The sequence below is a fragment of the Giraffa tippelskirchi genome, chromosome 5 (assembly GCF_054371585.1).
Source record: "Giraffa tippelskirchi isolate mGirTip1 chromosome 5, T2T-mGirTip1v1.2.pri, whole genome shotgun sequence".
Classification (NCBI taxonomy): Eukaryota; Metazoa; Chordata; class Mammalia; order Artiodactyla; family Giraffidae; genus Giraffa; species Giraffa tippelskirchi.
The window spans coordinates 180,134,044-180,144,886 of record NC_137279.1 but is presented as its reverse complement, the minus strand read 5'-3'; the positions used below and the strand labels follow the sequence as shown (position 1 = coordinate 180,144,886).

The window sequence follows — 10,843 nt, the reverse complement described above, 5'->3', positions numbered from 1 at the left end:
CAAAGAGTAGGACAGGACTGAGGGACTAACACTTTCACTTTACTTTTTTTACCCACTGAGCCACCTGAGAAGCCCAATCTTAATACAGTTGATCCCTTTAGCAGCAGTTCTAAATAAAGACATTAAGAGCTGTCTACTAAGCTTAAAGTAGAAATGTCCACACCCCCATGGAACTTTAGCTGACATATTTCGAGACCTCCCCTTTACCCTCCCCGGTCACCCAGTCATCAGTCATCTCCCACTGGTTATCTTATCCTTCCGAGTCCTCTTTCACACTCCCTATCACCTTCCAGATCAACAAAACCATCCCCACCCCCCACCTCCCCTCACCGCCTGCCCCTCCACCCCCGCACCCACCCCTTCTCCTTCTAAAGTGCGTATTCTGAAATATCCTGACTCCAGGGGCACTTAAGACAAATTCAGCACTTCTAAGACAGTTCAACCTGTCTCAGTCCCCCTAAAATAGCTACCAATAGGGGCAGGAGTTAAAGCACTCCATTTAGCCTTTGATTGTCTAACAGAGCAGATGGCCTTTCTTTCCCATGCCACGTGTGTCTTCTCAGCTGTTCCTTATTATCTACGTCCACATCTCCGGAGGGGTATGTAGTCCCTTAGGTGTACTATTCAGAGGCAAACCTAATCTGTAGAAATTTTTCTCCGAAATCCAGGAATAAACTCCTGGCTATTTTCAGACAAAGATAGAGGTAGGAGTCTGCAGAAGTGAGCTAGGAAGGAGCTTAAAATACTTCACATTCCAGAAACACCCTTTCTTCCCCCCAGGAGATGGCTTTATTCCCACTCCTTTCTCAGCAGAGTTTCAGACTCAAAGGAACTGAAGCTTAGAGTCAGGCAGTCTGTACTAGCTGTCTGGGCTCAGACAAATGACTTCAATGTCTCTGAGCTCCAATTTGCTCACCTGTGAAATGGGGCTGATACCAGCCTTTCCTCCAGGTTACTGTGAGAATTAAGCTATGTAAAGCAACATTAGCATCAGCTTTAGGCCCTATACCTAGAAGTTCTTAGGATTTTACTGAGGACTCATGAATTTTTTCAAGATCTAGTAAAGGGAGAGAAGCTCCTACAAATTTTCTTATTTCTTAACAAATGGCCTCAAAAGCAGAAAAATGGGGACTTCCCTGCTGGCCCAGTGTTTAAGAATCCATCTGCCAATGCAGGGCACGTGGGTCTGATACCCTGAGGATCCCACATGCCTTGGGGCAACTACGCCCATGCGCCAGTACTACTGAGCCCACACTCTGGAGCCCATGCACCACAAGAGAGGCCACCATAATGAGAAGCCCTCGTACTGCAACGAAGAGTAGACCCAGGTCAGTGCAACTAGAGAAAGCCAGAGAACAGCTACGAAGATCCAGCACAGCCAAAAAAAAAGGATGTTACACTCAGTGGGAACAGAGACTATTACTAAAAGAGGGATATGGAGTTTTAAGGAAAGTATCCCAGTAATCCAAGTCTGTTTTTATCAAACAGCTATTTATGCCCTGGGTTTGGGGACCTAGGGGTCATAGGGGTGGAGTGGGAAGTTTACCTGACAGAAGACTGGTTTTGGGATTTGGATTCTGATCTGTGACCTTGAGCAAGAAACCTGTCTGGAGGACTTCCTGGTGGTCCAGTAGTTAGGACTCCATTCCACTGCAGGGGGCAAGGTTCCATCCTTGCTCAGGGAACTAAGATCCGGCAAGCCACAAGGTGTGGCCAGAAAACAAAAACAAAAAAACTGTCTGGGCTCCAGTACCAAGTGGCAGATATTGCTTACTTACCAGGTTGTGATGAGAGTCACTTTGTAAATGTGAGGAATTTATAGTAGCTTTTGGACTCAGGCTTCGTAGGAATGCAGGTGGGCAATATCAGCCCAGGTCTCAGCTCTAAGGCAGGATTACATGAGATACAGTGGCCTTCTCCTACCATGATGCTCATGGTTTTTCTGACCTGCAATTGTTTTCCTTTCACAGTCCTAGAAGGGGCTTCTCTGGGGCAAGATGAACCTACTCAACCCACAAATGTGGCAGAGTGACTGGTGACGGGACATTTGCTCCACTGCATCCCAATAAGTGGCAGTCACAGTGGCCCCAAGGCGACAGTTCCAGGAAGCAGTTAAGTGATGAAATTCCCTGTCTTCTTCCTCTACACACCCCATGATAACAAAAGAAGCTGATCATTATTATGTGGTGGTTAAGACCTCTGGCTCTAGAGATAGGCAGAGCTGGTTTCAAATCCCTTGAACTCATTTACTTACTAGCTGTGTAATGTTGGGCAGTTATGTTTCACGCTTAGAACCCTGGTTCCCTCTTCTGTAGTCCTGGCACAGGATTGGTGTGGTATAACATGTAGGAAGGAGCAAGGTGCTTAGACATAGGCAGTGCTCCATCAGGAGTGGCTATTTTTAAAGTCTCCCCTCTTACATTTAGGGCAAGTTTCTGAGAACTATGTTCCTGTATTAATCAAAGGAGAAAGAAAAAAAAATCACGTATCACCAATTCTAATAAAATTTTAAAAAAGACATCCTGCAAAGGAACTCCTTGGTTGCCCAGTGGTTAGGACTCTGTGCTTCCATTGCAGGTGGCATGGGTCTGATCCCTGGTCAGGGAATCAAGGTCCCGCAAGGCGGTGCGTACATGCGTGCTCAGTCGCTTTAATCAAGTCCGACCTTTTGTGACCCTATGGACTGTAGCCCTCCAGGCTCCTCTGTCCATGCGGATTCTCCAGGCAAGAATACTGGAGTGGGTTGCCATTCGCTTCTCCAGGGATCTTCCTGACCTAGGAATCGAACCCACATCTCTTATGTCTCCTGCACTGGCAGGCAGGTTCTTTTACCACTAGCACCACCTGGGAAGCAAGCAAGGCAGTAGGCATGGTTAAAAATTAAAAAAAAAAGGCATTAAAAAGACATCCTGCAAATACCTATGGTAAGAAAATCACCACCTGAAAAGATTTAAGGCTTTATAGTTTAAAAGCAGTTTAAAGTCTATACTTTGGGAATTCCCTGATTAAGTTCAATGATTAAGACTCTGAACTGTCACTGCCAATGGCCCAGGTTCAATCCCTGATAGGAGAACTAAGATCCCACAAGCCTTGCAGCTGAAAAAGAAAAAGTCTACATTTAATGCTTGCCAATCCCTGGTGATAAGCTTCCCTCATGGCTCAGTGGTAGAGTCTGCCTGCCAATGCAGGAGATGTGAGTTCGATCCCTGGGTCAGAAAGATCCCCTGGAGAAGGAAATGGTAACTCACTCCAGTATGCTTGCCTGGGAAGTCTCATGGACAGAGGAGCCTGGCAAGCTATACAGTTCATAGGGTTGCAAAAGAGGCAGATGCAACTTAGCAACTAAATAACAACAACCCCTTGGGAAGTAGCATTTATCCCCATTTTACAAGTAGAGAAACTAGGGCTTTCAGGTAAAGGTAAAAGGCACAGGACGAGTTAATGGTGGAACACCAGGATTTCAAGCCTTCTAAAATACAGATTCAGCACTCTGGAATTCAGAAGACAATTTCGTGTTTACTGAGTACTGAACTTACGTTGTTTAGACATGTTTGAAATGGCATTTCAGGAACCCAGGGTGGAGTGACCAGGTTAGCAACATGGTTAGAAATCACCTGTGGCTACCCTAAAAAACAGTGTCCCTTGGTTCTGGGGGACATGGTGGGCATAAGCTGCCCCCCCAACTCTGACATGTTTGAGAAATCTTTTATTAGAAGCTGTCCCAGAAGGCAACATTTTAAAATCAGGCAATCAGTATTCACAACTAAATACAAAATTTCATGTAATTCTGCCTTTTAAAATAAATCAGACTTTTGCAACAGGAGAATTGCCCCAGAGTTTTTTTTTTTCTCTTGTACAAAAACAATTAACACCACTTTGCAAAAGGCATACAAAAATACAGTATTAAAAAGAAGACTGCTCCCAGCATAATACCCAACAGCAGCTTATAAAACACGAGCTCTTCGGGTGAGATATCAGTAATCTACATCCCACCTGTTCTCCAAAGACAGTTCCAGAAGTCAGTTGGCTCCCCAAAACCATGCTCCAGAAGGGGGGTGCTTTTTGCAAAGTTCCACTGGGGTTCTCTGAGGCCAGGAAGCAACCTCAGGAACAGACCATCATGCATAACAGGTTTAGAAGTAGCAGCTGGCTTCCCAGAGCCACATATAGTGCTCTAGCATCCTTCCCTCCCTCATTTTCAAACCCCCATCCAGTAGGCACCTGCTGCCCTGGGGGGAGTGCTGCAAGGGCCAATCTTTCTTCCAGGCTAGACTTAGGGGCTGCTGAGGTTGCCCACATGACACTTGTTGGGTTAGGTGACTTTCTCAGACCGGAGGCTGTGCCTGCAATCCACCTGGAGAGGCTGAGCCCACTTGGGTAAAATCCATCATGGTCCACTGAGCAGAGCTCCTGGAAGCTTCTTAAAAACCCACCAGGAAGCTAATCTGCCTTCTGGAGCACTGGATGAGTCCCAGAGGCTCTCCCAGTAAGAACTGCAATAAGGCCCAGATTCTGGGAATGGGATTCTGACTCATGTCAGGCTGGCAGAGGGCCCAAGGGTGGCTACAGAGACAGCAAGTTCCTTGGAGTTGCAAGAGAAGCACAGGTTTGTATGGTTCTAGCATCACCGACTCAATGGACATGAGTTTGAGTAAACTCCGGAAGTTGGTGATGGACAGGGAGGCCTGGCGTGCTGCAGTCCATGGGGTCACAAACAGTCGGACAGGACTGAGCGACTGAACTGAACTGAACTGAGGAGAACTTCAAACTTATCAGTCAGGGGTTGAGATGAGGGGGAGGTGGGAAAGAGGAAGTGGTAGAGCTCTTCCCCCTCAGGTGCCTGACATCTGCTTTGAGAGGATTTCCGAGATGGAAAACACCTGGGCAGGGAACACTTTCACAGCTAGGACTCCAAACCTTCCCCCGGCTACAGGCTGGGACCCTTTGCCCTGTGTCCTGGGGAAGTATTTCTGACCTGTGGGAAATGGCCTTAGAGCCCATTGCATAACAAAGGTGGAAGGAAACCAAAAAAGTTCCTGGAGAGGATGGGATGGTCTCTGCCCTCAGAGGAAAGGGCCCAGAGGGCCTTGAGACAAAGAATCTAAGAGGCCAAGCTCTTTAAAAGTTTCTCAAGATCGCAGCATGGAGAGTTGGAGGAGGGGGTGTCAACTAACATGGGAATATATATATGTTAAAGGTTTCCGACTCCTCAGCTACTGTAAAGTGTCTGACAGTGAGGTAATGGTCCCTGTTGATCAAGTCTGCGAGCTCGTCTTCACTCAAGACAGCTTGTATGTCTCTTGGGAAAAGGAGCCTGGGGAGAGCATCCAGGCCCAGCTGTCCTAGTGTCACCCCAGAGACACCGGTGGGAGCATCCTTTCTCAGTCTAAGGCTCATCCGCAGTGTGAGATTTCATGCAGGCTGGAGCCCCCTGACAACGTCTACCACCTGTTGCATAGCATCTGTCAGGCTTTTCTTCGGAGCTAGTGAGCTCAACAGACCCCAAGTCTCCTCAGTGCTGCCCGCCTGAGAAGCCAAAGGCGCCAGAGAAGCCACAGCGCTCCCGCAAGTCAGGACAGAGGGAGAGCCAGTTTGCAAGGTTTCCAAGAATGCGAGCCCTTCTTGTGTGTGCACCGGCTGCAATGCATTCTGGGAATCTACTGTCCAGGCTGCCCCATCTGAACCGAAATGTGCAAATTCCTAAGAGGGAGTGGGGACGTTAAAAAATAAACTTGGGTCTCCGTGAAGACAGAGCAGTCAGACTTTTTGGTCAGTTAGTAGCCACTGAGGTACGCAATTCTCTTCTGCAGCTGTTGCTGCCGACACCGGAGCTGCCTTTTCTCCGTAGCCATCCTCTTCTCAGCTCCCACTAGGGCTTGCAAGTATTCCAAGGCCTTGCTCAGGATCACTACTTTGGGGGCCTTGGAGCAGGTGGCCAGGGTAGGGACCTGGTCCCTCAGGGCCAAGAACCTGGAACGGAGGTCATTCCGCCTTTTGCGCTCCAGGAAGTTATGGTTCTTCCTCTTGGTCACGTCCTCAGTGTCGGAACTGACAGGTTTGGGGTTGCAGGACTGGGAAGGCTCGCTTTCTACTGGTGGGGGACTCACAATTTCTTCATCTGCCTCATCTTCCTTTTCCTCCGGTGCATCTCTCTCCAGACCGTCTTTGTGGGGCCCTGGCTCTGGAGCCTCTCCTTGGGAGCAGCTTTCTGGAGGAAAACGGGCAGCATAGTTGTGCTGTTGTTGATGGATGGAGATGTGGAAGTGTTTCATACAGGGGTCCAAAGGGTCTGCTCGCACCGTGATGGTGACCGGCTTCCGGACACCCAGGGACTGCCTCTTCTCCACTGTCACAACGTCAATTTCTTCGCCCTCTGTCCGAGAAGAGAGATTGACAGAAGAAACACACCCCATGAGAAACACATACATAGACCCTATGCTGGAGTTTGGGAAAGGAGGTGACATCTTCCCAATTTAGATATAAATAAATTCAACTGGGGAGAAAGACAACTGATTCAATTGTATCAAGGCTAAGGGTGGTGTGAAGGAAAGGAAGGGAAATAAGCAAGAAGGAAAATATTCTCCAATTTCTCTTTGCACAGCAAGGCTTAGATAAGAACAAAAGGCAGACCCAAGCCAACAGCCCCCAGTCTGCACAGGCTCTCCCCTCCCCCACTGACGGGAAGGAGAGAAAGAGCTATCAGCCTGGGACAAAGTTTTAACTCTAAAGATCTTCCCTAGTCGGGCTCTTTCATACCCCATCAGAATTGTAAATGAGGGGTCTGTGGGCAGAGCTACCCTTTGTTCCAGCCCAGCACAGGCTGCACTTGGGAATTGTTACTTTTCACAAGTTATAAATCCTATTATTCCCCCACCTCTCTATTCTGCCATCCCTTTCAGCAGAAGAGTCAGAGAAGGGAGGGCTAAAACCCATCCTTCCTCACCCACAGAGGGGAGGGAAAGGGTTTCCCTTAGGAGCATTTTGCTCCTGGGTTCAACGGGTTTCTAAAGTCATCCATCATTTATAGGTCGCCTGCCTCACACGCTTCCCTGGACTAGAAGAGGATTGGATTTGTAACCACAGGTCGGCAGAAGCGACAGGAACTTCACAAAGGTACAAAAGACCATTTCCAAGCTACCTGTGCTAGGAGGTCAGGTGTTGGGGGACAGGATTGTGCGGCAAGGGAATGTCTTGATACAGGGGCCAGAACATTGGCAACACCTGGACATGCCTCTATCCTTCCCTTACTCCAAGATCTCTTAGGTTACCCCAATCAGGAGAGGGACAATTAGGGAAGAACGTTACTGCTTCGCACCGTTTTGCAGCTCCCACAGAGAAGGCCACCTTTATGCATTTCAGCCTGACAACAGAAGAGCTCAATTCTCGGCCTCTTTCTCAAATCACGAAGCTTGAGCCCCTTTGTCAGGAAGGCTTCCATTGTGTGGACAATCGCATTATTTCTCCATTAATAAAACCTGACCATTCAGCCCTCCTGGCCCCAAGACCTGTGATTGGCTGGCTGAGCGGAGTTTGGAATACGGTCTTCCTCAGCCCCTAGCCCCTATTGGCTGAGCTTAGCCGTCAGTCACTCTCCCCACCCCCCTCATTGTTTGCAATCTGTTGCATTTTGTTCTGGGCCATGTGGCCTGTGAGTGAACCAGGAGCTTGCAAACAGGTTCAGGGTAAAGGGCAGGTTAGAAAATGATTCAGGAGGCTTCCCCACATCCCAAACCTTTAATACTTCAGGGTTAAGCCCCATAGCTGGGGAAGGTTCTGCCTAAGAAAAAAATAATGTGAGACACCATTCTCCTTTTCAGAGAGCAGCGTCTAATTCTACCCAGACAAGGACATGTCCTCAGCTGGATGATCAGGTCAAACTTCCTAACGTGCAAAGGGAGAAACTGAGACCCAGGTCAGCCAAGTCCACACAGCACCTTTATAACATTCTGGATCTAAAACTAAGATCTCCGGATTTCCGAAACAATGCACTTTCCACTACCATTCCATCAGCTTTTGTAGAGATACATCTTTATTGGTTTCTTGATTTCAAAGTTCCCATTCCAGCCATTAAACAAACAGAAGGTCTTGGTGTAAAAAGCAAGCAGGTTAAAAATGACCTTAACATAATGAATTGGGGAAAAAAACCAAACTGACTTTTAATTGTTTGTGTTTCCTTCCTTATGTTCACCCTAAAGTGTATGATAGCCTCCATACCCATTCCCCAGTTCCCTCTAAATGGTCATGTAAATTATTCTTAAAAGCTACTTGAGTTTTCAGTCCTGATTTATCTGACACCAGCCTCAGTGTGCACCCTATAAGACACCCTTTCCAGTATTTCTCATGGGCACCTCGAAGAGGAGGTTAGGCTAAGAACAATATAGTCTGGTGGCACAGATGCAGCAGGCTGTGCTCAGTGAGATGTACACTTGAACTCAAGGATGGGGAAGGGGAGCCTGGAGCTCCATATCTGTGACCCCTAGCACTAACCCCAGAGCTTAGCACAAAGTAGAGGCCAGTGAACGTTTGTTGAATACAAATGAAGCAGCTGAAAGCCCTCAGATGAATTGTTCCTAGAGGAACACCTTCCCACCTCAGGCCAGAGCAAAATGGCAAGATGTACCACTTCTCAGATAAGCTACCAATAAGTTCCTCTAAACATCAGAGAAGTGCCTGGTTGGGATGGAGGAATGAGTAAAAGAAGCTGGATGGAGGGCAGGAAGCTGGCGTTCACTTCTGGCGATTTCCTATTTCTAAGCCTCGGTTTTTCCATCTGTTAATGGGGAGCAGTCATTCCTCCACTACCTGTTTCATGGGTGATGGTAAGGATGGATATGCGGTAAGAGGTGGGGATGCAGGAGGAGCCATTATTGTCATTTTAAAATAAAGCAGGCAGGAGACCAGGTTTTTTAAAGGATGAAGGCTTTGGCTTTGCACAAAAGGCTTCTCAGCTTCTCTCCCCAGGGGAGTGAGTTTCCCAGAGAAAGAGACTGCAACAAAAAAATTCAAGTCTGGAGTGACCCTTAAGGGACCCCTTCCAGCCTTCGGAGGGCAGAAATCCCCTATGGTCCAATCCCCGTATTGTTCTCCCTAAGCGCCAAGCCTCACCCTGTCTCCCTTGTTCCCTGGGGCTCCAATCATCATCAAAGGGACGCTGGCTCCCACGCCACTTCTTCAAACTGTTTACTAACACTCCCACGTGCCAGACAGACACCGCTGGGGGCTACACTGGCAGCTTCAGCCAGAGGAAGAGGGAGGTGGCGGAAGGGCTTGCGCAGACCCAGTGCCTGACCTCAGCGACAGAGGTTTGGCCACCCATGGGGTGCCCCCTCTTGGATGACCCGGGGCGGTCCTTACCCGAGTCGCTTGCGCTCTCGGACCCCGAGCAGGCCTGGGTCTTGGGCTCGCCCAGCGGACAGGGGGCAGCGGGCGCCGGGTTGCCGGCTTCGAGGCTGGGAGCGCAGTCCGGGGCGACGGGCGCCTTGGGCGGGTTCCCCCGGGGCGCGCCAGCGGCGAGCCGGTCGCTCACCGCTCTCTCCAGCCGTTCCCGGGCCGAGAAGCCGCTCCACATGCAGTCTCGGCGGATGATGGAAGCGTAGTTCCTGCCCCAAGCTTTCGAGTGACCCCGGGGTTCTGCATCGTCGCCGGCGCCCCCTCCGGGCCACGGCTCCGGAGGACCAATTCCGGGGCCCGCGTCTCCGTCGCCGGGACCGGAGCTCCAGGGCGGCGACGTGGGGGGCGACGGCACCAGCTCGAATTTCTTCCAGATGTCTTCGCTGGGCGCCGTGGAGCGGTAGAAATCCTCTCCGCAGTCATAGTCGTAGAAATAGTGTTGGTACGAGTCGAAGTCCATGTCCGCTCCCTGCGGGAGGGAAGGGGGACGTGCTGACCCAGGTGCGGGCCCAGGGAAGGAGGCGTCCCCCGGCCCCCCAGTACAGCTGGCTGCCAGGCTCTCGTACCTCTCCAACCTCACGGCTCGGAGCCCGCGCCCTTCCCTAGCGTCCCGGGCAGCCCGGCCCCGGGTCAGCGTGCCTGGGGAAGCCTCTCACAGCGCGCGGACTAGGCTGCAGGGAGCGAGTTCAAAGCAAACTTTGCCAGGGCCGCCCGGAGCGCAGCTCCGAGGGCCCGACCGGGTTGGGCGGGGGCGCGCTGTGCCCAGAAGGCAGCCTTCAGCCCGTCCCCCGGGACCCGCGCCCGTTCCCAGGCTGCCCGCAGCCTCACCTCGCTACCGCCACCGGCCACCTGGAGCGGACCGGCTCCCCGCCCGCTCGGGGCAGCGAAGCAGCCGGCACACTTGCACATGCGCGCCACCGAGCGCGAAGCCCGCACACAGGCCTAGCCCCCCAGCGCGCGCTCCCGCCCTCGCTCGCGCACGGCGGCCCAGACGCTCCCGGGAGCGGCGCGGGAGCGCGAGATGCAGGCGCATTGTTTCCAGGCTGCCTTATATCTCGTCGCGCGCCCGCGGCTCAGGGACAAGGGGCGGGCCCTGCGGGACAAGCCACGCCCACGCCTCCTCGGTCGACAGGTGGGGGCTGTGGAGTCCCAGGCCCATCAAACGAATTGCACAGTGAGGAGCGCAGAGCTGGCGGCTGGCTGATGCGGCCCGGCGGTCGCCCGGTGGGGTCGTGACTCCTTAGCGAGGCTCGGGAAGTCCTCTGGAGGCCGAACGAGAACGGAGCTCCTTGCAGACTCTGGGTTCAGGAAAACTACTCCCCGCCCCGCGAGCCTACTTCCCCAAGCTCGCCCCGTTTAGTTCTGGTACATCTGGCCCGCGAGGGGTGAGGTAGTACGGGGCAGCGGCACCTCCACCGCGCCACCTGGTGGTCCTCAGCCTTAAACCCCAGCC

At 51.3% G+C, this 10,843-nt stretch overlaps 1 protein-coding gene across 2 annotated transcripts; it reads right to left on the bottom strand.

Moving 5' to 3' along the window:
• Positions 1–3,691: 3,691 nt before the first annotated feature.
• Positions 3,692–10,754, bottom strand: MYCL (MYCL proto-oncogene, bHLH transcription factor). Of its 2 annotated transcripts, XM_081494011.1 has the most exons (4): positions 10,219–10,754; positions 9,957–10,061; positions 9,355–9,859; positions 3,692–6,373 (listed from the first exon to the last, which is right to left on the bottom strand). In XM_081494011.1, the coding sequence occupies exons 3-4, from the start codon at positions 9,848–9,850 to the stop codon at positions 5,775–5,777; spliced, it is 1,095 nt and encodes a 364-aa protein (XP_081350137.1). In that variant the 5' UTR covers positions 9,851–9,859; positions 9,957–10,061; positions 10,219–10,754; the 3' UTR covers positions 3,692–5,774. The 2 variants fall into 2 exon arrangements, with proteins under 2 accessions (XP_081350137.1, XP_081350136.1); XM_081494010.1 differs by lacking the exon at positions 9,957–10,061.
• Positions 10,755–10,843: the final 89 nt, after the last annotated feature.

What these genes read in the sequence shown, in the direction of transcription:
- MYCL (XM_081494010.1), bottom strand. Translation starts at nt 10,299, where the DNA reads ATGTGCAAGTGTGCCGGCTGCTTCGCTGCCCCGAGCGGGCGGGGAGCC. An exon ending in TGGCCGGTGGCGGTAGCGAG is followed by an intron (nt 9,860 to 10,218) that starts GTGAGGCTGCGG and finishes TCCCTCCCGCAG; the next exon opens with GGAGCGGACATGGACTTCGA. An exon ending in CGAGAGCGCAAGCGACTCGG is followed by an intron (nt 6,374 to 9,354) that starts GTAAGGACCGCC and finishes CTTCTCGGACAG; the next exon opens with AGGGCGAAGAAATTGACGTT.